The sequence below is a fragment of the Mesoplodon bidens genome (assembly GCF_964165515.1).
Source record: "Mesoplodon bidens genome assembly, chromosome: 9".
Classification (NCBI taxonomy): domain Eukaryota; kingdom Metazoa; phylum Chordata; class Mammalia; order Artiodactyla; family Ziphiidae; genus Mesoplodon; species Mesoplodon bidens.
In genome coordinates, this window is record NC_138166.1 from 100,744,127 (window position 1) to 100,769,793 (window position 25,667).

Here is a 25,667-nt window from a genome sequence, read left to right on the forward strand (position 1 = left end):
GGTCCCGGCCAGAACCCCTCCTGAACAGAGAAGGTGGGGCTGGGAGTGCCGGCTCTGGGGGTGTAAGCTCTGCCCCAGGACCGGGGCTGAGCCTGGGACGTTCGCAACCTGGTGTGACCCAGATACCATTTGACAGACAGGGAAACAAGCCCAGAGAGAAGGTCACACACAGCGAAGGGGCAGCCACCCAGCGTGCAGCCGGCCGCGCGGCCCACTCACATCCCGCAGGTTGAAGGTGATCTCCAGGCTGGACCAGAAGTGGTCGGAGAACTCGGGGTACATGTCCAGCACCTCCAGCAGGTCGTCCCGGTGGATCTTGTGCAGGTCACAGTAGGTGAGGGCCCGCACGTCCCCGTTGGACTTCCCAGGGCGCGCGTACAGGTTCAGAGGCTCTCCGAAGATGTCATTCTTCCCTGGAGGCCACCGAGAGGGGGGCTCAGCCCCTGGGGCGGCAGCAAAGGCAGCAGGCGCCTGACTTCCAGGCATTCTCACCATGGCCGGGCGCCTCCCCTCAGTCTGGTCACGGACTGCCGGGCCCCAGCCCCCAGGGCCAGGGAAGCATCAACCAGCCCACCCTCCCCCAGCTTGCAAAAGCAGGGTGTGCGCAGTGCAGCACCCTGAGGGTAAAGGGCCAGGAACCTTGTGCCTCCCAGCTCCTGGGCCAGCCAGCAGCTCCAGCCCGGATGCTCAGCTCTGCCCGTGGCCCTGGCTTCCTCCTTGGGTTCTAACTCCTCTGGTACCCCCCAAAGCCCATGTCCCAAACACCCTCCTGGCCAAACACTGCACCCCCATAGACAATGTTCTTCAAGCTACAGATCAAACACAGTAGTGAATCAAGACCAGCATTTTGTTTACTGAAAGAAAACAGGATAGCATAGCTTAGCACAGCATAGAACAGAAAACACCAGAATGTAGTTAAGGCGACTGTTGTTGTTTAGCAAAACTTTGGTTTGTGTTTGGGGGTGCTTGTGGCATGAGCATGTGTTTATGCCAAACTGAGAAATAAAAATCTATAAAGACCTCCCCGTTGGCACATCTGCCCTGAGGTGTCCAGGGCCAAAGGAAGGACAGGCAGAGGGCAGGAAGTCCCAGTGCCCAGGTACACCTGCCCACGTGCACAGGTAGGGCAGAGAAGAAGGCGTGTGAGGGGAAGACGGGCAGGACTCCCTCTGCTTTGGAGGCAAAGGCTTGGTTGTACTGCCTGAGGCTACAGGGAACCACGCGGCCCTTAGTAAAATCAGCTGCACAACCTCCCTCCACTGTCTACCCTGGAGCATCTGGATTTGGTCCTGTTTTAAGGAACAAGGGTGTCACTGCCCGTGAGGAGACCCTGAAGGGAAGCAGAATCTGGAAACCCCCAGAGTCCTTTCCACCGACCCCTTGGAAGGCTTGAGCTTGGGTGAGTTAGAGGAGCCCAAGTTCCCTGTGGGTAGTCCCGGGGTCACAGTCCCTAGGGCTGTGTCCTTAAAGGGCTGGGTGGGACCTCTCCAGGCCTCAGCAGGCACTTTGGGCCCAGCTCCCGGTCCCTGCCATACCCAGGATGGCCACGACAATGTCGCCCCGCAGGATCTCGATGGAGCCCCGGGAGATGAAGTAGAGGGCGGTGAGCAGGTCCCCAGCGTGCACCAGCGTGTCCCCTGGCGGCGCGTGCGTCGTCTTGAACTTCATGGCCAGGGCCCGCAGGCAGCCCTTGGTGGCCCCTCGGAAGGGCTTGCAGTGCTGCAGCAGCGAGCGATTCAGGTGCAGGCAGATGTCCGCCTGCAGGCACTCAGGGAAGCCCTTCAGCACCTGAAGGCAGGGGGCAGCTCAGCACGCCCTCTCCCGGGACCCCACTCCCACCCACCCCCGGAGATCCAGCGGGGAGCACCGGGGCGTCCGCTATCAGGGGAAGGACCTGGGTGCCCAGTCCAGCTCCACGCCTTCTAGCCGTGCACCCTCGGGGACGACGCCTCACTGCTCTAACCTCCGCGCTCTAACGTGAGAGGCTCGGAGACCAGCTCCTGCCTGGGGCTGTCATGAGGATTAAACACGATCACCCAGGGCCTGGTCTAGCACCTGCCCCAAAGTGACCGCTCACCCAGTAAATGAGCTCCATGGGCAAAAGGAGGGTAACGTTCCTCCCAGGGTCCTGCCTGGCGCTAACTGGGACCACCTGAACCACGGAGGGCGACTCTGGCGGTCTGAGACGTGCCCGCTACATCAGGAGGAGTCCCTACCATCACGCTGCTCCCTCCAGCCCACCATCAGCCGGAGGCCAAGCCCAGTGGCCTCACCGCATTCATGTCGATGCCATTGGTGTAGGACCAGGCGTGCTGGAAATACTCCTCGAGGCGCTGGCGCAGCGGGTTGGGGATCTGGTGGAAGCGGATGAACTCACGCACCCGGAGCATCTGCGTGTGGTAGCGGGCCGTGCCCGAGTACAGCCGCTGGATGATGGCCGACACGTTGCCGAAGATGCTGGCATACATGAGGGCTGGGGGCGGGGTGAGTGGGGCCGTCAGCACCTGAGGGACCCCGCCCGTCCCTGTACTGTGTCAGCAACACATGCAGTCACGTCTCATTGTAAGCACACCTGCGAGATGCACAGACACAAAAGCCCAGGCACACACACCCCTTGGCTCTGCCCTGCACCTCCACCCCGGTGTCCCAGCCCCAGACATGCCATGATGGGGTCCCCTGGGGTGTCTAAGTCCCAGGGCCCCACTCTGGCTCCTCTAACACCCACCCTCTCCTCTGTCTCGGGCTCTTCCCAGACCCCGGGCCCCTGGCTAGCCCCCGCGCCTGCCCCAGGGGTGCACTCACAGCCGATGAGCATGACACAGATGGAGAAGATCTTCTCCGAGTTGGTGTTGGGTGAGACGTTGCCGAAGCCCACGCTGGTGAGGCTGCTGAAGGTGAAGTAGAGGGCGGTGACGTACTTGTCCTTGATGGAGGGGCCGCCCAGGCCGCTGCTGTTGTAGGGCTTGCCGATCTGATCGCCCAGGTTGTGGAGCCAGCCAATGCGGGAGTCCATGTGCGGCTGCTCCATGTTGCCGATGGCGTACCAGATGCAGGCCAGCCAGTGCGCGATGAGCGCAAAGGTGCACATGAGCAGGAAAAGCACGGCCGCCCCGTACTCTGAGTAGCGGTCCAGCTTCCGTGCCACGCGCACCAGCCGCAGCAGCCGTGCCGTCTTCAGCAGCCCGATCAGCTACGGGGGTCGGTGGATATTCAGTGGGGGAGGGGGGCAAACGAGGAGTGGGGGCACTGCAGCTCTCGGGGGGGGCATCGGAGGTGAGACCCCCGAGGAGTTCTCCCCAGCACTTCCTCAAAATAAAAGCGCCTCCCACTCACTGGGCCCAGCACGGAGCCCATTCACCTTCGTGCCAGCTCTGTGACAAAGGGTTCGCGGTTCCCACGGCCAGAATGAGGAAACTGGGGCTCGGAAAGGTGCACCCACCCTCAGGTGCCCGGCCAGAGCTCCCACTAGCTTGAGGGCACTTTCATGTGAATTAAAAGACAGTGGCGGGCTTCCCTGGTGGAGCAGTGGTTGAGAGTCCGCCTGTCGATGCAGAGGACACGGGTTTGTGCCCCGGTCCGGGAGGATCCCACATGCCGCGGAGCGGCTGGGCCCGTGAGCCATGGCCGCTGAGCCTGCGCGTCCGGAGCCTGTGCTCCGCAACAGGAGAGGCCGCAACAGTGAGAGGCCCGTGTACCGCAAAAAAAAAAAAAAAAGACAGTGGCCACTTTGGACACATTAGGAAAAGGTGAGCCCTCTGGACCACTACAACCGGGGAGCAGCTCATATGGAAAGGGGAGCAGGTGCGGGTTAGCTGGGGCTCTGCCATGCGTCTGCCACCCTCCTTCTGTCGCCACCCACCCCTTCACCCCACCACCTGCTGCCCTCCCCTTGCCCCTGCCTGCTTGCCAACCCACCTCTTCAGAGCCAGAGCCAAAGATGAGCAAGTCAAAGGGGATGGCGGCCACCATGTCGATGAGGAACCAGCCCTTGAAGTAGTGGACGGCGATGCGGCCAGGGTGGCTGACCACCTCCTCGTTGGCGTTTACGTAGGTGGTGCGGAAGTTGATGAGGATGTCCACAATGAACATGATGTCCACGATGAGGTCCACCACGGCCAGCGGCTGGCAGGCGTAGCCACAGTCGGGGCCCGGGGGCCCCTCCTCTGTCTCCTTCAGCAGGAAGGCGGCCGAGTAGGGCGTGAAGACCGCCGTGTAGATGACGAGCAGCAGGATGAGCCAGTCCCACACGGCCTTGAAGGGGCTGTAGTGCAGGATGGTCCAGCGGTGAATGCGTGGTGCCTGCAGCTTGTACTCCGGCAGCACGTCGGCCCCCAGGGACAGGACCTGAGCCGGCGGGGAAGGTGGAGGTGAGGGTATGATGTCCAGCCAGGGTCTGGGCAGGGAGGACAGACCGTGGGGCCCTCCAGGGTAGGAGCAGGTAGCATCTCTGCTGGGCCCTCCAGAGAAGAGGCCAAGCGGGGAAGCCCACCCTCAGACAAGGGGACACGGCCACTCACCAGAGTTCCTTCCCCATGCGGCACGGGACCTCCTGGCTGGCTCTCTGAGTCCAGGGCACCAAGCAGTGACACCCACAAGTACTGCTCCCCACCACCAATACAGACTGGTAACTATGGATATAACTCTCACCGTACGATCTTGCTCACAGCCCCAAACACCACAAACACACACACACACACACACATACACACACACACACACACGCCCCACATATACTACAGTCTCTGTCCAGAAAATGCTCCAAGGACTACAGCTTCCGGCCTGGGCAATGTAAATGGTGGTGGTCACTGGCAGCTCCTTACAAGTCCCATTGCTGGTGGCCCAGGGACTGAGGGCCTAAATGTCCCTTCATGCCTCTGGCCCAAGGATACCAGCCACCCAGCCTCAGGCCCTTTGGCATCCTGGAAAGAGAGACCATGACCCTCACTCCCCCTCCCTGCTCACGCTGGCCCAGGGAAGCCGTTCAGAAGTGACCATCCAGCCCCGCACCGGCTCACCTCAGGTCCTGCCCCTTCATCAACCCAGGCAGAGGCAGGCTCGCCATCCAGACCAGGGGGCGGCAGTCACACCACTCTTTCTCCCCAAGCCAAACTAGGAAGAGCTGAGACCAGCTTTCTCGCGCTGTCCCAGGAGCCTCTGTCTGTCCCCCTGCGGCCTCCCCCTGCCCCTCAGAATCCCCAAACTCTCTCCCAGCCTGGCCCTGCCATCCCTGGGGAGCCAAACCCAAGGCCCCACCCACCCCCTTGAGAGCCAAGGTTGCCAGCCCTGTGGGAGCAGTACTAAGTGCCAGGGCCCCGCATCCTCAGGCCTCTGTGCTGGGGAGGGCCGTGGTGGGTGGAGCCGCAGACTCCCATTCATTTTCAAGCTGGGGACCCCCTGGAACCACCCTCACCAGATGGACTGTGTGGAGAGCCTCTCCTTAGTGGAAGTAACCAGAAGTTAAGATGGGCCATAGTTAGAGGTTTGGCCACAGGGGCTCCAGAGGCACAGGATGGGTGGGGTGGGCAGCTGGGGCCTGGGGCAGGGGAAGGGGCACGTGGCTTCTAGGCCCCCGCTTCTGCCCTGCCTTCAGCCCGAGCCCCTTGCTCCTTAAGGCAGAAAACATGGGCAGTGACCTTTCAGGGGTCAAGTGGGGACTGCAAAGGGCCTTCACAGACAAGGAGGCAGAAGGTTCCTGGATGGGGTTCCTCACCACACCTGAGAGGCCAGGCCCCTGAAGCTGTGCTGAACCACACCTGACAAATGGGATCCTGCCCCCTACCTGAGTCTGCCCACAGCAGGACCAGCAGCACCCAGTACACAAGCACACATGCCGGGGGCAAGCCCAGGGCCCGAGGCCCGGACCCTCAGACCTCCTCTTGTAGGGGCCAGCCGGGCTCAGCTCTGCAAGCACCAGCTCACCACACGGCCTTGGGCCAGTATGTAACCTCCCCTGTTACATAACCTGTTGTCACACAGAATACTGAAGCTCATTTAAGCCAATCCCCGGGTCCTCACCTGTGGCTGGGAAGAATCCGCCCCCCATACCTGTCCCCCAGCTGGGAGGGGCACAAGAGCCAAGGCAGAGAGTTTGGGTGCTGGTGGTGGCGACAGGGGTAGGATTCTCAGACCCACCCGTGAGCCGCTTCCAACTCCCCCTGCCATCCTCCGTGAGCTGGTTCCTCTCTGCCAGAAGCCCCCCGGGGGCTGGAGACGTGGCTCCCAGGACGTGCCTACAGAGTCAGCAGCCTGGGGGACCACAGCGTAGCCACCAGCACCTCAGGCTGCCCCAGAAGACGTAGACCAGGTGCCCGGCTCAGCCTGCCCTCACCACTCATCCAGTGGCCTCTGACCCCAGCCTCCTCGGGTCCCAGCCCCCCAACCTGGACCCCTGAAGCAGCCCATGCCTCCCTCGCCCGCCGCAGGGTCCACTCACAGCGCACAGAGTGCTGGAGGGGTGGAGCCCCAGCGCCTCTGTGCCAGGCCCGGCTGCTGCCCGCTCGCTGGGGGAGGTGGGGTGGGAGTGGGAGCCATCCTCCCCTCCCCTGCCTCCCCGCCATCCTCTCCGCGCACCCACTTCGCTCCTGTTCTCCCCTCTCCTCATTTTGTGTTTCGAGCTAGAAGGCTGGGCCGCGGAAGCCCAAGGAGGAGGGAAGCCCTGGCAAGAAAAACACTGTCCACCTAGGCCCAGCGGGTCTGGAGAAAAGCGAGCAAGCTGGAGCCAAGAGTGGGATGAGCGGGGCCACAGATCCCAGGGCTCACCAAACCATCCTGCATCTCAGAAGCCCTCTCCCGGCCTGGAGCCAGAGCCCTCTGGGCCGCATCCATCTCGGTGCCCCGGCCTCGGAGGTGGGGGAGGGGCTGGGGGGATCACCTACCTCCTGGGCCACCAGGCTGGAGATGCGCACGGCCCGCCTCACCCGGCCTTTCTGGGCCCTGGGCTGCAGAGCCCCTGTCCTGCTCGCCTTCCCCGCTGGGGCCGCCATGGAGGACTTGGCTCCCCCCAGCTTGCCTGCCCGGGGCCCGAGGGCCCAGCCAGCGCCTCACCTGCACCTCAACAGCAGCCTCAGTCCAGGCTGCGCCCCAGGCGCTGGCGGCCTGGCTCCCAGGGCAGCCTCTGGCACGAAGCCAGGGTCACTGGGGCTGGGCCTCGGGACTGGGGTCACCCTGGCAGTGAGCGTGGACAGCAGCCCGCCTGGCTCAGGCTGCCCATGGCCCCCTGGTGCGGGCTCCGCTGCCAGGGTGCTGCGCTCTGCCCGCTGCCAGCCCAGCAGCGGCCGGGCACCGCGGTAGGAACCTAGGAACCTCGGCTCCTCCAGCCGGCCCCTCCTCCTCCCAGGTCCCCACCCCCGCCCCGCCGACACCCGGGCTCCCTCGCCCCGCCCGCCGGCCAGAGGCCCCCTCCCCCTCGGCCCGCTCGGGCTCGGCTGCAGCCACTCCCGCAGCCCGTGCCCCTCCTCCTCCCCCGGCAGCCCGGCCTGTCACCGCAGATTAATGGTCTCCCCGACACCCCCGCCCCGCCGGTCCAGTGCCCAGCCAGCCAGAGTCAGACAGACACCCAGAGATGGAGTGACCGCCCGGCCACCGAAGAGCCAGGAGCACACGCTCCCGCTGGCACGCACAGGCCACAACACGACAGCACACGCTGTGGGCACAGGGGCAGGGCAGCCGGCAGGGCTCCAGGTGAGGACAGGAGAGAAGCAGGGGTGGGAGGGGGTGAGGGTGAGGCATCCAGCTATGGGGCCTAGGGTGGGGGGGACGCTCTGGAATCAAGGCCAAGGGGCCGGAGACCTGGCAGGGACCCAGCGGGAGCGGGGCCAGGAGGAGGGCTGAGGAGGCCCACGGCAGCGCGCAGACAGCTCCCTCACTCGGGCCGGCTCAGGGGGCCCGAAGGAGCTGGAGGGGGCAGTGGGACTGAGGCGAGACAGGTGTGGCCCGGGAGGCCCCTCTGTCCCTGGCTTCTCAGTCCTCACCTTCCCCCACCCCACCCCCAGGCCAGGACGGGAAGGAGCTGGGATGGACTGGGCAGTGGGGGTGGTGCAGACGATCTTGCTGCCAAGAGGTGGCAGGAGACCAGGCTGGCCCTGGCACTGGGCAGTGTTGGGCAGTGCCCCCCAGGGCTGGCAATCTTCTCTGGTCTGGAATTCGGGGACTTGACCCCTCTGTATCTGTGCCCCCAACTCCATACCCTCCCCTCCCGACTTGGGAAGGAAAACTCTCCTCTCCCGTGGTCTGGGGACAGGGGTGGGCACCTCTAGGCCACCCTGGCCCTAGCACCGGGTTCCCACCCTCTGCCTGGCTCATCACATTGGCCTAGAAGAATCAGGACCCCCAACCTCGACCTCTGTGGCCCCTTCTAATGTGAAACCTCCCGTTGGTTTGCCCCCAGGACTCTGTTGTGCCCCGTGGCCACCTTCTCCCACCCACCCTCACCCTGCCAGGTGCCCGGCCTCAGCTGCCCTGTCCTCCCTGAGCCCCATCCACCTGTCCTCTGTATCTGCCCCTCCCATGGACACCCCCCTCCAGTCTCCCTTGCTCCAGGATCTCTCTCGTCCCAGCTCTGAAACGCCACCCTCACCCCCAGTCGGCACGTCCGCCCCCTTCAGGAGGCCCTCACTGATTGCACCCCTCCACCCCCCCTTTTGACCACAGTCCACTCCCACTCCACCCCCTCCAAGCTCCTCCCACGTGAGCGGAGAGCCAGGGAGCTGGACACCTACCTGGGTGACCTTCTCAGTGACGTTATGGGTCCGCTCCTTTATCTTGGGGGCTATGATCTCCCGGTCACTGGTGGGCGAAGCCAGGAAGGGGTCGCCCTTGAGGTCCACAAAGTTGAGGGTGATTTGGGGGATCTTGCTAATGGTGCGGTAGCGCACGAGGTCCGAATCTGACGTGGAGCTAAGCAGGCCGCTGCGCAGGGGGTGCATGGCCCCTGGGGTGGAGGGGAAAGGGGGTCAGGGTGGCCAGCACGCAGGGGCAAAGGCCGTCAGGTCGACGACACAGAGCTGAGGTGGCGACGGGCCCTGCAGGAGCCAGGCTGTGGGGTTCACTGAGGCCAGCTCAGGAAACAGGAGTGGAGTCCCTGAGAAACAAGCGAGGGCAGACCCCTCCCCACCGTAAGGAAGCACGCCTGATGCAGCTATGAGATGACGAAGGGGAAAGAACCTCCGTACGGTCTGTTCAGCAGACACTGGGAGCCTGCCAGAGGCCCAGGTGGTGGCGGGGACCCAGGTGCCTCTCCCGCCTTCCCGACTCCCGTGGGCATCCCTGCTCCAGGCCAGCCTGGGAGAGCCAGCTCCTCGGGCCAGCACCGGCTCTGAGAGTGGAAGAATGCAATGGGATGAATGCACATTTAATGGAATAAAAGGCTACTTAATGGGATTAAGTAAGCTCTTAATAGGATTTCCATCTCCCAGGCACACAGGACAGGGCAGAGAGGGAGGAAGCTGAGGGCCTGGAATGGACAGGCCCGTGGGTGAGGACGCGGCCGGGCAGTTCCTGCAGGGGTGGGGCCGAGCCTCACCGGTGCTGGCGTGGCGCGGCGGCGGGGGCAGCGCCCCCGCGCGCATGGCCTCGATGTCGTCAGCCGACGAGGCGCGGCGCACGCTGGCGCAGCTCTCTCGGGAGCGTGTCCGGGCCAGGCTGCAGCTGGAGCCCGAGGCGTCGGGGTTGAGGCTGTGCGCCCGGGGCGACGGGTACGGGCCGGGCGCGCAGGCGGGCGGCGAGCCGGGGCCCACCAGCGCGCGCCGCTCGTCCACTGGCCCGAGCCCCGCCACGTGGTTGTCCATGGCCGTCACCTCGTCCAGGGCCAGCGACTCGCTGCTGGGCGCCGCGGGCGTCAGGTCCACGTCCACCACCACGGCCCCCGGGGCACCGGCGCCGCCCGCGCTACCCGGCCGCACCGACGAATCCCGGGCGGTGAAGGCCAGCAGCGCGGGCAGCTTCAAGCGGAAGGTCTTGGCGCGGCCTGCGGGGAGAGGGGAGGTGCGTGGCGCCAGCAGCCCGGGAGAGGGCCAGGCCTAGCAGCTGGAGCCCAGTCACCAAGGGGGGGAAGGAGGGAAAGTGGGAGCCCCGAGAGCCGCCGGCACCCCTCCACCCCCACTCCTACTGCACAGAACTCAAGTCTCCAGAAAAGTCTAGAATGCAATCGTATCTAAGACTCCGCCAGTAATAAACCACCATTTCTTGAGCCTCACATCACCGGTAGTCTCTACATAAAGCACCTGTGGCTCTCACAACTGCACCCAGTGGGTATCCATTACCTCCATTTCAGACTTGAGGAAATTTAGGCGTCAGTGAGTTATGTGATTTGCTGGAGGTCACACAGTAAATGGCAGGGCCTGCATCCAAATGGAGGAGTGATGCCACGGGTTGCCGCCGTACCCTGCCACCTTGGAGGTGGCACCCATTGAATAGGTAGGACCAGTGTTACTAATGCTGCCATTTTAGAGCTTGAGAAACCAAGAGGTGGTTTCTTTTGCCATGACTCTGAGGGAACATTTAAAATTGAACCCAAAAAGGCCATGCAGGGGGAGGAGGAGGTGTCTCAGCCTTTGAGTCATGGGAGGATGAGGTGAGGCCTCCACATCTCCAGCCACAGGGAGCGGTCCCCTCACATTCTCTTCTCAAGTAGCCAAGGGCACAGCAGGGAGCTGGCCAGTCCGGGAACAAGGACCAGAGAGAGAAACTTCACAGAGTTGAGTCCATGAGAGACGGAGCCTTCTCATGAGCAGAGGGGGCTGCCCCGAGGTGGCCAGGGCCATCTGGGAAGGGTGAATCCCCCATCCCTGGGGCTGGTGAGAGGACCACTCCCAGGGGATGTTGTGGTGGGACCCCAAGCGGGTAAGGCTATGAAACCAGCCATGATCCTGCCCCAGGGACCTGTGAATCTGGGCTCAGTCACTCCACCACATCTGTCCATGCTGAGATAGAGGGGACCGGCCGTGTCCTCCATGTTCTCTCCCCCATCCCTGAAAGGATCCCCTCCACATCCCTTCCTACAGAGCATGGCCCTTGGGCAGCCTCACGGCCCCAGGGAAGGGAAACCATGTATTCCTGCAGCAGCCCAAGAGCACAGCTGCACTTACCGGAGGCCAGCCAGCTGGTGGGAGGGGCACGGTGATTGGTGTCACGGCCTGGGGACCCCACCATGTCCTTCTCCATCACCACCTCAAAGTTGAGGATGAACATGATGACAGCCCCATCTTCGTTCTTCACGGGTACCACATCCACCAGGCACAGGAAGCAGCTCCCTGCAGAGCGGAGACACGGCCACTGTGGTACCAGGCGGAATGGGCCCCCAAAACCTGAAGGGGCCTGTCCGCTTCTGCCTCCCCCACGGCTCCCACACACAGGCCTGCGCCTTCTCGCCGTTGCCTCCTGCCCCACCCCCTCCTCCTGCCACAGGCCGGCCAGAGCTGCTTCCCTAATCTGGCCGCTCCAGCTTTCCGCTTTCAAAGCTCTCCCTTTCTCTCTCTGCTTGCCTTGGTTCTCCAGCCCTCTCTCCCGATGTGCGTTCTCCTCACACTGGCTTCTGCTCCTTTCTTCCTGGGTTGTTTCACCTTTTTCCCTATCCTCTCACACTCTATCTTTGCTTTTCCTCATGCAAGGCAGAGCAGCCTGGAGGTTAAGGCCACAGACTTTAAGCCCAGGATCTCAGGGTTCAGATCCCAGCTCTGCTGCCTTGTCATTGATGCCTTTTTCTTACGTTTTAACCTCCCTGTGCCTCAGTTTCCTCATCTATAAAATGGAAACGATAATTATTCGTTCCTCAAGAGGTGTAAAGATTAAATAAGTCAACACGTGCCAGCTGCCTAGGGCAGTGCCTGGCGTGAGCCGAACACGAGAGACAGGTTAGCAATCACCCTCCGTCTCTCTGTCTGTCTTTGCTCCTCTTCGTTAGTATCCGACTGTTGTGTCATCCACAAGAAGATAAGTTCGGAAGTTGAGAGCAAGAGCTTCAAAACCTTTACAGCAATTTGGCGTTGCCGCGATATCCAAGCATATGATTTTTGGATTTCACACAAGTATTGGTCTGTGACACGTTAGAAACAAAACTGATCCTTCACCAGAGTTGAGAAGCGCTGCTTCTAGATCTTTCATCTCTGTCTCTCGTCCTTTTCTCTGTTCTTGATTTTTTTTTCCCCTCCCAATGTCTCTCTCTGGCCACCAGGCCCCCTATTCCAGCTGCTATTAGTTCACCAGGCCAATGTACCTGTTCCGCCTCTGCTTCTGACCAGCGCACGGCCCCCACACCCTCCTCTCTGCTGATTTCTGAAAGAGACCCCGGTGCGCTCTCAGGCTCTGCCTAAGGCCCAGCTCAGAACCCCCGCCTCCAGGAAGCCCTCCTTGATGCAACAAGAAGGCGCATTAACATCCCGTTCCTCCTACTCCATGGACCTGATGGGGACCAAGCATGCTCCTCATCTTCTCTTCCCGGGGCAGAGACTTCTTTCCTGGTGCTCATCTGTCTTCCCTGAACTGCCGGCTCCTAACGCACCAGTGTCTGTGTCCCCTCTGAAGGGCCCAGCACCCAGAACAATGCACCAGGGAGCAGGCGCTGGCCAGTGGTGTTGGTGATCGGGTGGGGCTAACGGCGGGGGAGGGGTCGAGGATCAGGACTGGTGGAGAGGACGTGGCTGGGGTGAACTGAGTCAAGGCCAACAAGCTGGAGGGGCCGACAGCCAATGAGCCCTGTGGGCCAGCCCTGGGAGGTGCAGCCGCAGCTTCTCCACAGACCTGAGAAGGCCAGGCGTAAAGGGCCTGATTCCTAGGAGATGCTGGCGGGGCTCCGGGACGATTGCTATAGGGACAGGACTGAGAGGCAGCGGCAGAGGAGCGAGTCTAACTGCTGTGGGATTAATCTGGTGGAAGGAGATCCTCTGAAACCAAAGGAAACAGGATGGCACCGGGATGAGGGGAGCTGGGCCAGGGCAGGGGCTGGCCAAGAATTCTCTGCCCTACCCCAAAGCCCTTCCACTCACCGCATCCCAGGCCCTCATGGCTTGGCCCACGGGACCTGAGCTGGGGGGCTCTTTCAGGGTCTCCTTCCAGTAGCTGCTCCTGTCCCCTGACCTCCAGCCTCTGACATGGCCTGGCTGAAACACTGCCGTGGTGTTGGGAGCTGCGGGAGGCCGGGCCCAGCTGGAGACCGTTTGGCACCTAGACAGCCCGCCTAGCGTTTATGCCCTAATATGGTGATGGCCGGCAGCAGCCTGAACAGGGACTGGCCCTCATAGGCACTAAAGAGAGGCCAGAGACCAGGAAACCGTAGCCCTGGAGACCCCCCCCAACACCCACCCCCGGGAGCCCAGCGATCCAGGCCCCTGGTCTTGGTTCCTCGCTGGGAAACTCATCTCACATAAGTCCAGAGTCTGGAACCCTGATGAGCCCAACTCTTCAGGATGGCCTGCGGATCCTGCCCCCAGGGCACGGCCTCAGGATTCTGAACTTGAGGCCTCAACACCCCGTGCCCACTTCAGTTCCAGCTTCTCAGCAAGAGAGGCCAGAACTGCATTCTGCAGCCTGGGCAGCCCAGGACCCTGACATCCCAAACTGCGCCCCCCTTCACGCCAGGCCGCCGAAGACTCCAGATATAAGCCCCCTTACAGCACAGGCCCACTCCCGGCCCTTGGACATAGACACACACTCACACACGGAGCCCCTCTGGTCCTCTCCCTTTGTCGACATACAAGGAATTTTTCCTTTCAAATAACCCTGTAAAAGCCCTTGTTATTCCGAAAATGTGAACTGGAGCCCTGCCTGATGGCTGGGGCGGGGGGGGGGGGGGGGGCGGGGGCGGGTGTTAGGCTCCAGCTACTATTTTCGAGGGGACACGGAAGGAAGGAAAGCGGGTAGCCCCAGGTCAGCCAGGGCTCCGAGAAGCTCGGCCTCCCGCCCATCCTGCCTGGCTGCCTGCGTCTTCCGTGAGCTGCCCTATCACCCACCCCTAGCTCTTCAGCCAGACCTGCCAGGGGACCCCATCCCATCGCTGGCTGGAATTCTGGCGGGTGGGGTCCCTGAGGGCAGCTGAAGGTCAGCAGGCCAGGGGTGGGGCACAGGGACAGCCAGACCTGGGCAGCGGCACAAAGCACATCACGGCCTGCAGGCGGCGGGGCTATGACCTTCACACAACTTCTCAGCAGAGAAGAAACGTTCAGAGTCGGTGTCTGGGCCGCCTCCCCGGAGCCCTGGGCTGGCACCGCACGCCGGGACCGGTGCCCCGCCCTCCATGAGCCCTGCTCCTACGTACCCCAGGCCCTGCTCGTCCCTCTGTTCCCCTTCTCCCTCCGACCCGCCCCACCGCCCAGAGCAGCTCCGCGGAGCAGAGGCCGACTTCAGCCCAGAGCTCGGGGAGGCTGCAGTTCCGCCGAGAGCCGCTCTGTGGCAGGAGCGGCCCGCGCTCCCGGACAGCCGGAGTCCGGAGCGCCCGGGGAAGGAGGGAACGGACTGGAGGGGAGGGAACTGGAGGGGAGCGGAGGGACCCTGCCCGGCCCACAGAACGGCTGTGGGGCTCCCGGGCGCGAGAGGGCGGGGCACAGGCTATGGAGTTAAGGGGCCTTTGCTCATCGCATCAGAATGACTTCGGGCAAGTCACCTGCCCTCCTCCAGCCCCAGGGAGCTCATCTGCAATACACGACATGACCGTGCCCCACTGGGCAGGAGGGATGAATGACAGAACACTGTGAAGCCGGAGGGCCCAAGGGAGGTTTTTTTGTTTGTTTTTGCTTCTGTTTATTTGTGGGGTTTTTTCTGCCACGCTGCGAGGCTTTCAGGACCTTAGTTTCCCCGACCAGGGACTGAACCTGCGCCCCCTGCAGTGGAAGCGCGGAGTCTTAACCACTGGACCGCCAGGGAAGTCCCCCAAGGGAGATCTGGGTAACTGGAGAAGGAGGAGAGGGAGAGGGCCCCTGGGCCAGCCTGGCTCACGTGGCTGATGCTGAAGCACACCCGACCCCCACCCCCCCCACCCCCCGACCCCAGCCCCAGCTGAAGACATCCGGGCACCCAGCCTCTGCCTGCCTCCGGGGCCTGGGGCACCCTGGGCCCTGTGAGAATGAAGACCGGGAGAGGAGAGGCAGTCATGGATTGACAGCCCCACACAAGGACAGGCTCCTCTGTGCCTGGGATCCTAAGGGCCGCAGAAGTCATGCAGCTCACCGCAGGCCACTGAGAAAGGGGCGGGGGGGGGCAGTGGGAGGGCCCCAGGGGACCAGGTCTGGCTACCTTCCAGGTGCAGCAGGTCCAGTTCCTCCTGACCCCGGGGAAGGGTGCCACCTTCATCAGAACGCAACGCTGGCTTGCTTTCACCTGGTGCCACCCCACACCCGACAGTGCACCTGGGGCACCGTCCCTGCCCTGCATCCCAACCCATCCAGGGGCCCCACCCACGGTCCCAAACCCAACTGCCCACCTCTGGGAACCCCTGGCTGGTCTCCAGGCAGGAGCCGCCTTCGGCTTTCGCGGGGGCGGGCCTTATCTCTTGGGGCAGCACCGGGCAGGTGGGGAAAGGGAGGCCTGCGGGTGACCTGAGTGTCCTTGGACTAGCTCCCCAGGTCAGAATCTCTAGTGTCTCGTCTGCAAACTAGGTGTCATCACAGCTCCTTCGCAGGTGGCTCTTCATCCCCCTCGAGTATTCACTGAGCACACGCACGTGAAGCGTTCAGGGCCTCACGAACAAGAGAGGCGTGGCACCCACTCTCACTGAGCCGGGGAGTCACCAGGACCCCGAGTGTGGAGTCCGGGATGAGCTGGCAGAGAGAGGGGTCCTGGGGAGCTGAGCCGGGCCGATCTGCCCCGACCCTCAGGAGACCTGGGCAACCGCTGTGTGACTGTGGGCAGGTCAGCCACCTCGCTGAGCTTCAGACTCCCTGTGGGTACTGCAGGGACAAGTGACTCGTACCCTGGGTGCCAGATGAGATGATAGATGGCCTTGTGGAAGCATGCAGAACTGTAACGAGGCAGGGTGCCGGGTCCTTGAAGGGAAGGTGACCTCGGGGAAGCTGCCATCCTCGCCCCGGTCGCCGTCCTGCCCTGCTGGGGCAGGAGGCTGGTTCTCCAGTCGGCCTGTCCGCCCCCAGGCAGAGGCTGTCTCTGACGATGGCAGCCCAGGGCTGTGCAGTGTCAGGTTATATTTAGCCTGGTGGCGGCGACAGGAAGATGCAGCAGGAGCTGCTCCTGGCCTGGGGCCACCGTGTCGTTAACGTCGCTCTCTTGGGCCGTGGGGGCCTAAGGAAGGCCAGGGACACAGCAGGCCCAGGGGACAGAGCGGGGGAGCCTGAGAGGCCAGCCAGTGAATGAGTGTGCACGTGTGTGTTCGTGTGTGTGTCAGTGTGCGAGAGAGAAAGAGAGGCCAATCCTATCCCTATGGCTCCAGGAGCTGAGTGGGCAGACTTCCCCAGGAATACTCACTTCAGGGCTGGGGCTGGGGAGCCACGATCCGGACCCCAACTCACACAGAAGGAGCATCTCCAGACAGACCCTCCACTAGCCCCTCCAGCCTAACACCTTCCCAGAGATTTGTAGGGCCATACGGAGGGCCTCAGGGCCTCTGTGAGTCATCCAGATGCCCACCCAAACCCATTCCGTGTGGCCTGTGCTACCTTTCCCAGGGGCCACTGTGACGGCCTCGGGAGAAGAGCTCTTTCTAGAAAAGCTCTGGGGCTCAGCCCTACTCGACCTCCTTCGGGGATGCAGCTTCACAGTCTGTACACTGGGAGTCACAGCCCTGCCCTGTGCCGAAGGAGCCCCGGGAAGGTGAAATCAGGCCATGTTTATTCGGGGAAAGCTTCTCGTAAGGCACCGGCACCATCGCACTCCCCACCTCCCTGAGGCCTCCACACTTAGCCTCCCTCCTCCTGCTCTCTGGAGCCTGTCCGGCCTCAGAGCCCTTCAGAATCCCCTGTTCCCAGCCATGTCACATCCTTCAGGTGCCCTCCCAGCCGGGCCTCCCATCCCTGGACACGCAGGCTGGTCCCAGTGCCTCCTCCAGTGCACCCCCCAGCTTCACAGGCCCTCCCACTCCCCGCGGCCCCACCCCGCTTCCCTCCAACTCCTCCCGTCCCTCTAGGCCCCCGAAGGACCCCCTCTACAAAGATTGTCTTGACAGCTCCATCTGGCCACAGGGATGTCTCTCACTGAAAACTCCTCTCACACTGTGTTCCTGATGTTCCTCCCTCTGCCCAGAGCCGGAGGCCTGAGGCCAGCGTTGGGCTGGCTTCACGGGACAAGCTGGGTGAACAGGTGTCCAGTCGATCATGGACTGGGGCAGGGACCTGCACGGATGGCAGATGGGGACAGGGCCATCTGAAAGCTCCCTTCCAGATCCAGGGGCACTTGACTGACTACCCTTTCAGGACAGGATTTGCCCATTTCAAACCCACCCTGAGTCTGGACAGCAGTCAGAATCCTCACAGGAATTAGGTGGTGTCTTTTGCTGAAGCACAATTCAATCTGGTCAACAGCACGGGACACGGAGGCTGACGGCCCAGGAATCCGGGCAAGGGGGCTGGGGTATCTCTGAGCCTCAGACCCCTACCAGCCCTCTTCTCTGTGACCCTCACACAGCCGGCCACGGGCAGCAAGGGCACAAAGAGCCGAGGTCCACTAGGGGACAGTGGGGGTCCCTGCCCTCCTCCAGGGCCCCGCAAGCTTCTAGAGCGCGGCTCCCACCTTGGCTCGCGGCATACCCCAGAGGGCCTGTCCCATCGGTCACCCAGTCGGCCGCAGCTTCTCAATCAGTAATCCGAAACTTGCAATCCCTCCCTGACTCACCCACCTCACAGGACTCCAGCAAGTAAATACAAGTGCATGTGAAAGCCTGCTGAAAAGGCAGATGGAACGTTCCAACATCAACACATATGGCAATGACCCAAACATACACAGAGGAAACCAGCGTTATTCGCAGATGATAGGATCATCTCCCTAGAGAACCAATAAAATCAACAGATAAACAATTAGAACTAGCTAATGAGAGACTTCATCCAGTGAGGTTGCCAAATACAAGATCAGCCCCCCTCCACCAGCAGAAGGCTATTAGAGTAGGTAGTCAAAAATAAGATCTCTTTCGGGCTTCCCTGGTGGCGCAGAGGTTGAGAGTCTGCTTGCTGATGCGGGGGACACGGGTTCGTGCCCTGGTCCAGGAAGATCCCACATGCCGCGGAGCGGCTGGGCCCGTGAGCCATGGCCGCTAGGCCTGCGCGTCCGGAGCCTGTGCTCCGCAACGGGAGAGGCCACAACAGTGAGAGGCCCGCGTACCGCAAAATAAATAAATAAATAATAAGATCTCTTTCATAATAGCAACAAACACTATGAAGTGGGCACTTCCCTGGTGGTCCAGTGGTTAAGACTCCATACTCCCAATGCAGGGGGCACAGGTTCAGTCCCTGGTTGGGGAACTAAGATCCCACATGCTGCATGGCATGGCCAAAAAAAAAATTAAAAAAATAGTAAGTGTCTAGGAAGTAACCAAGAATGCACAAGGTCTCTATGGGGGAGAAAAAAGAAAACCTTAAACTAATAAAGGATGTGGAAACAATCTGATAAATGGAGAGACACTACAGACTCTGAGATGGGACAAATAGTAGAAAGATGTCAATTCTCCCCAAATTAACCCATAAAACCAATCGAATTCCAGTCAAGATTCTAGTGGGGTTTTTCTTCCCAGGAACTTGATAAACCTTCTCTAGAGTTTTCAAAGGAGAAGAGAGGTCCACAAATATGTATGTCAACCTTTCAAAAGAAGAACAGAGAGGGAAGATTTGCCTTTCCAGATGCTAAGACATACTAACTGCCATATATTTTTAATATGGTTTTGATGCAAGAACAGACAAATAAGTACTTGGAACAGAACAGACAGCTCAAAGACAGACGCATGGATATATGGCAAATTAACCAGTGGTAAAGGTAGCCCCACAAATCAACAGAAAAGAACAGGCTGTTTACTAGATGTGTTGGGAAAATTGGCTTAGTACACGGAAAAAAATACAACTTGATCCCTATTTGATACCACAGACAGAGGTAGGGCCAGGATGGATTAAAGACCCAACTGAGAAAGGTAAAACAATTAAGGTAACAGAAGAAAATGTAGACCTTTGCAACCTCAGGACAGTGAGGGATTTCTTAAACAAAACTTCAAAAGCATGAAGAAAGCTAAAAATCCATGAATTTGTTTGTATCAAAATTCAGAATTTTTGTTGGATAAATGTGACAGACAACTGAATGGGAGCAGATATTTACAAAATCTTGATTCAACGGGGATTAATATCCAGAGTACACATTGGATATTTAACTGTATGCATTTGTATTTCTAGAATCAATAAGCCACTCTTGCAAACCAACAAGAACAAAATACAGCAGTTTCATGGAAAAGTGAGCAAAGTATATGAGCAGGGAATTCATGGGAAAGAAACCTGAACGGCTGCCTGCAAGATGTTCGGACTCGCATGAAATCAAAGAAATGCAAATTAAAGCAGAAAGATATCACTTCCACCTATTAAACTTGCAAAAATTAGAAAGGTGGATAACGCCATGTGTGGCAGGATTGCAGGGGAATCCCATGCTCTGCTTAGGAGGGTGGCAATAGATGCAGCCCTGCTCATGCACAGCCTGACGGTACTTAGTTGAATTAAGTGTCCACATACCCTGTGACCCAGCAATTCCACTCCTGGGGAGAAATCCCAAAGACATCCTCACATGAGTCCAAAAGGGGCCATGCGTGAGGATGTTCACTGCAGCATCATGCGTGAGGATGTTCACTGCAGCATCATTTATAGAGGCAACCTGGCGGGCCCTCCCCAGGACAGTGGACAGGTAAAAGGAGGGGGGAGCACACCAGAGAACATGGAGCTATAGGCTCAATATCAAGGAACAAGCTGGCTGGAGTTAAAGGCGGACTCCTGTGCAACAAAAGTGAACACCAGAATACAATATATAGCACATATCATTTACATAAGTTAAACCTATATGCAGTCAGACAAAACACACATTTTGCAAGAACATATGCAAGCAACACATTCACAGGAAGTACATTTGAATGGCTGCCTAAGGGGAGGGTATTGGGACTGGGGAGTGAGAAAAAAGGAGAAGGAGGAAAACCAATGAAAGAGAAAGAAGAAACCCGTAACACGAATATCCCTGGTTTCTATGATTTGTGGAATAAGCAGGGGCTGGACCAGCAGAAGCCTGTGGAGAGAGGCAGAGAGGCAGGCCGGGGTGGAGCAGGGCACGGGGTGATGGCCGTAGGGAACAGGGATGCTGAGACCCTTGGTCAGCTCACTTCCTTGGTTGACTAGAACCTGTGGCCACATGGGTGACGCCCTGCCTAATGGCAAGTAGAATGCCAAGAGCCTCGGCACCCGACACTGCTTTGCACCTATCCTCTTATCTGCCGAACCTCTCCCAGCGGTACGCGGGAGGACAGGTGTTTTGTGTGTTTGTTTGTTTGTTTGTTTGTTTTGCGGTACACGGGCCTCTCACTGTTGTGGCCTCTCCTGTTGCGGAGCACAGGCTTCGGACACGCAGGCTCAGCGGCCATGGCTCACGGGCCCAGCCGCTCCGCGGCATGTGGGGTCTTCCCGGACCGGGTCACGAACCCGTGTCCCCTGCATTGGCAGGCGGACTCTCAACCCTTGTGCCACCAGGGAAGCCCAGGACAGGTGTTTTGATCCCACTTAGCGAATGAGGAACTGCTGCTCTGGGAACCCAAGCTAAAACCCAAATTTCCTGGGGCTCTGAGCCCATCATGACCCCAAAGGGCCCTCTGGGGCAAGACAGCCTGTGCAGTGGTGTTCCGTGTTGGGCAGGACTCGAGTGGAAAGAGGAAAACTGGACTGGAGCTCCCACTCAGGTACCTGCCAGCTGGCTAAGACCCCTTAGCCTTTATAAGTGAGTTTGGCACCTGTAAAATGATGGCGAGGAGGCCCCATCTAAGGACCACCTGCCATAAAGCATGCGTCCCAGCTTGCAAACCATAAGTGCAGTCACAGGGACTTTCCTGATCGCACAGTGGTTAAGAATCCGCCTGCCAATGCAGGGGACACGGGTTCGAGCCCTGGTCCGGGAAGATCCCACATGCCGCGGAGCAACTAAGCCCGTGAGCCACAACAACTGAGCCTGCGCTCTAAGGGCCTGCAAGCCCCAACTACTGAGCCCTCATGCCGCAAATACCGAGCCCATGCGCTACAATTACTGAAGCCCGAGCACCTGGAGCCCGAGCTCCGCGACAAAGAGAAGCCACCACAATGAGAAGCCCGCGCAAAGTGAAAAAGACCCAACGCAGCCAGAAGAAAAAAGAGAGAAGTGCAGTCACAACAGTGGGGGTGCCAATGAGTGCAGCTGCCACCACCCCCTCCTCCAGCTCCGCTCCCCCATCCAGGCCTCCTCCGTCCATCTCGGAGGCGGGAAGGCTGAGAATCCCCAGATGCCTTCCCTGTACCCCACAATGCGCCCCACACGGCAGGGGTGGAGGACTTGCAGCGCTCTCAGTGGCCACCTCAGACCACCTCTCCCTGGCCCACCTTCCTCTGGCCCCAGTAGCCTCCCCATCCTCTAAGACCCCTCCCAGCCCTGGCATTCTGTTATTCTAAGGCTTTTCACAGAGGGAGAGACCGAGGCCCAGAGATGGGAAGTGATTTGTCTAAGGTCACACAGCAAGTCTATAACTAAACCAGAAATTGCTCCCAAGCCTCTGACTCCTGGTATAGGGTTTCTGCAACACAGCACACTGCCCACCACATTCATGCAATCCTTCATTCAGTGTGAGCATGAACTGAGCTCCCACTATGCAGCAGACACACAGATACAACAGAGAACAAAACAGGCCGCTGTCTGCCCTCCCAGAGCTTCCAATCTAGTGGGGGAGTCAGACATGGCAGCCTTGCCCAGAACTGTAAGTGAGGGAGATGGTGGGTTAAGGAGAAAACACTGCCCGGCCCTCAAGGTGCTTCTAGTGCAGTAGACACACGACCAAAACGGAGAGAAGTCCGTTCAAGGCCAACCACAGTTCACAGCGTGGAGATCTTTATGGGGCCCTGGACTAAGGACAGGAAGGGACTTTAGGGGGACAGCGGTTCATCCAGAGCCTCTCCCATACTCATCACCTGTCCCAGGTGTCCCTCTGTGCCCCCTCTTCTGGCCCTGACCCCATGGGCCCCTCCCCATGTCAGGGAGGAATGATTCTGTGAAACTCCTTCACACTGAGGGTGAGCTATTTCCACACTCCTCCCTGCTTACAGGGGACGGGTGATGAGAAGAGAATGTCTTTTTAAAGAAAAAGGTTCCTTCTCCACCCAAGCAAAAGGTTCCCAAATAGAGGCATTTCAAGCACCCTTGGGGAAGATGTTTAATTGTGAAAGGACTTTCTTGGACCCCTTGAAGTCCCACCACCCTGGAAGCCACCACTGGGCAGAAAAGAGGCTGAGGCTCACCCGGTCTCACACCCCCATGCTGGCCCTCCTGCTGCGCCCGGCCCCCCCATCCCCAGAGCCCGAGGCCACCGTCAAAATCTGCTCCCATCCCAGATGCCTCTGCACAAATATTTACATAGCTCCTCTCAGGGGCTACAGCAGACACAACACAGAGGAGCCGCCCGCCCGACACTCTCCAGACCCCAGAGAAGGCCAGGAGTGGCCCACACCCTCGGTCATGGCAGGCCTGCCCGGCCCCCAGGGTGGGGCTGGGACAGGAAGCCCCCACGCAGGCCAGGGCACCCTGCTCCTGCTCAGCTGCCCTCCCCGGAGCCACAGAGGGAAAGCGCTGCTGGGCTCAGACGCAGCCCCTGAGCCCTGCTCCCGGCCACCACCGTGCAGGTGTGCGCACCTGCCAGACTGCAAGCTGCCCCGGGTCCTGACCAGAAGGCCCGAGGTGGAGGGGGCCCCTCGATGGCTTCCCCACCCCCCTAAGTAAAGTGCTACCTGTGTCTAACCTCATTCCGCCGGGGCTGCCCCCGGCCCGCTCCATCTCAAGGACACAGAGCACACCCAGGTACCAGCCTCCATCTGACCTGCCTGCCAGCCTCAAAATACCCAAGGGCTCCTTCAGCAGCCACCCTGCCTGATGGGGGCCTGGGGACCTGAGCATCACAGCTTGGAGGGGACAGGGCTGGGAGGGGAGAAGTGGGTGTCTGAGCTTGGGGCCACGATGGAGAAGGGGGTGGTGTGGGAGGGTCACAGTGCAGAGTCAGATTTCAGGGACCAGGGAGGAGGCAGTGAAATGGCCTGGGGTGTGTGGAGAGTCACTGGTGCCAGGTGTACCTGCGCAGGCACCTGGGAGGCTGAGGTCCGAGTCTGGGGACCACAGGCCAGTGGGTGTGGGGTCACCTCTGGGGCTCTGGGGAGCACGCTGGCCCTCTGCCCCCACCGCTCCCCCAGCCCACAGCGCAGCTGTTGCAGCGGGGGGCCCTCTGACCCTGTTACCATGACAACCGGCCTGCAGCTGGAGTGGAGAAGCCAACAGACTCTTCTCTAGAGACACCCCCATCCCCACCCACACACAGGCTCCCAGGGACACAGGGACATGGAGACCAGGCCGGGACAGGCAGAGGTACGGGGAGCCAGACAGAGGCTTGGAGATGGAGCCCAGAGAGGCGGGGGCCACCGGGGCAGAGGCAGAGAGGCAGGGAGGAAGGCTCAGGGGTACTGAAGCGGGGGAAGAAGAGAGACAGCTGCCGGGAGAGGGAGATACAGACCGCGGGGGACCGAGCCGGCAGGGAGGCCTGAGTGGTGGGGAGAGAAGCAGAGACCACGGGCACAGGCAGCCGCCGGGCAGGGCAGGGGCGGGGCAGAGAGGCGGCAACAAAGAGCAGAGAGAACACGAGGCACAGAGTGCAGGGGACCTCCCGAGGCCTGGCAGAGGAGGGGAGCGTGGGAGGAGGAGCCGTGGTGGAAGGGGCCCGGGGCCTCCCCAGGGCAATGTGGGGATGCAGGTGTGCACCAGCATCACTTGCTGCCGAGGCGCGGCCCAGAGCCTCCAGGGGATGCCACCACCTGCCAGCCCCAGGCTGCTGGGCCCTGATCCCAGCTGCACCTTAATCCCAGGCCTGACCTGAAGGAGCGTGGACACAGGGCCAGTGAGGGCCTGGCACCCTGTGTCTCTCCCTCCAGCCCACACCCCCCAGTCTGGCCTCCCCACCTCCCAGCAGTCCCAGCAGCTAAATAATAGGGCTGTCTGGCTCCAGGCCCTGAGACTGCACAGAGCTAGGCTAGAGGCACCGACACAGCACAGCTGTCCACAGTGGCGCCTGCCAGCAAAAGGCCCCACCTCCTTCCCAGCCACCCACCTCCCTGGGGCTAAAGCCCAGGGACCTGCTCTGCCCTGGCCGGCCCAGGCAAAGACCCTGAGAAAGACCTGGACAGAAACAAGAGGTGGCATTGGCCTTCCTCACATCTACCTCCCTCCTCTGTCCACGCACAAGGCTGTGAGCCTGTGAGCTCATGCACGCGCACGCGCACACACGCACACACACCGCCCGGGTCAGGCACAAAGATCTGCCCAAGGGACTGAGCAGAGGGAGAGGGAGGGGAGGCAGAGGCAATCTGTCTGCACCCGAGGCCTCAAGTGCCGGGACAAGCAGCAGCCCACATAACCTGAGGGCCGAGGCCAGCCTGTTGGCCACCAGGAGACACCTGATCCCCATGGAAACTAGGTGAGAGCGGAGAAGGGGGCAGGCCGAGATGGCTGGCATAGGACCTTCTGGATCACAGCACCATTTGGAGTAGTAACCTGGGGTGGGGAAAGAGCTTGAACTTGGGTGGGAGGCCTGGGTTCTAGTCCCACTCCCTCCACGGATTCGCTGGTAACATGACCTCTGCTTCTCAGTTTTTCCATCTGTAACTTGAGTGGGCTGGATTAAGTGATCCTCGAGGTCACCAAGATTCCATGATAGCACCTCTGCAGAAGGGGTCCCATGGCCATCCTCTCCCAAAGGAGCCAGCCTGGGGCAGGAAGGAGGGAGGGCAGCTCCTCACACACACGATAGGGAAGAAAGAAGCACTCAGGCCCCTGCCGCCAAGGGGTCCAGCGGGCACACTATCCCAGAAGTAGAAACGGGCTCAAGGCAGTAACCAACTTGATCCATATCACAGAATTTCTGGTGTTAGATCTGAACCCAGGACGTGTGTATTCACATTCTTCTCATGACACCAATTGTTTGCGAACTTTCAAAATAAAAGTGTGCATAAAGTGACGTGCAGTTTAGAGATATACCTGTAACTATTTTGCCTCCTTTTTAATACATGACAGCAGAGCAGGGTGGACAGGGCTCTGATCGGACAGACATGGTTCCATTCCCAGCTCTGCACTCTAGGGAAGTTTCTTAATTTTCCTGAACTTCAGTTTCCTCAGCCACAAAATGGGAGAAAAAATAGTATCTACCTCCCAGGGTTGTCGTGAAGATTCCATGAGATGATGCAAGTGAAACATTCGGCCCAGTGTCCAGCGCATAGAAGGCGCCCACTGATATTAGCTAGTACTCGATAGCCAGGCAGATATAAAAGCAGATCTGCTCTGATGAAGGTTCTGGGGGGATATCAGTGAAGAACCAGAAAGGAGGCCCTGCCTTCATAGTTTGCATCTAATCTCCCAGCCAGAGGCCCATTTGCTGTGAGCAAACCCTCTTCCACAGGTCCCCAGTGACTGTCCCCCACTCTGATTCTGTCCAGGGATCTCACAGCTGG

The 25,667-nt window shown here is 60.3% G+C and overlaps 1 protein-coding gene across 2 annotated transcripts in view; it reads right to left on the minus strand.

Annotated features, from left to right (window-relative positions):
• Positions 1-25,667, minus strand: part of KCNH2 (potassium voltage-gated channel subfamily H member 2) — a gene marked incomplete at its 5' end in the record, with an annotated part of 33,343 nt that overhangs the window by 3,443 nt on the left and 4,233 nt on the right. Inside the window, 8 exons of one of the 2 annotated variants that reach the window (XM_081244207.1) lie at positions 220-413; positions 1,536-1,788; positions 2,274-2,473; positions 2,803-3,190; positions 3,916-4,344; positions 8,718-8,929; positions 9,521-9,964; positions 11,085-11,249. In XM_081244207.1, the coding sequence (XP_081100333.1) occupies positions 220-413; positions 1,536-1,788; positions 2,274-2,473; positions 2,803-3,190; positions 3,916-4,344; positions 8,718-8,929; positions 9,521-9,964; positions 11,085-11,249 (2,285 nt within the window). Of the gene's footprint in view, positions 1-219; positions 414-1,535; positions 1,789-2,273; positions 2,474-2,802; positions 3,191-3,915; positions 4,345-6,875; positions 7,017-8,717; positions 8,930-9,520; positions 9,965-11,084; positions 11,250-25,667 lie in introns of those variants that run through there. The other variant, XM_081244208.1, reaches the window with a different exon arrangement.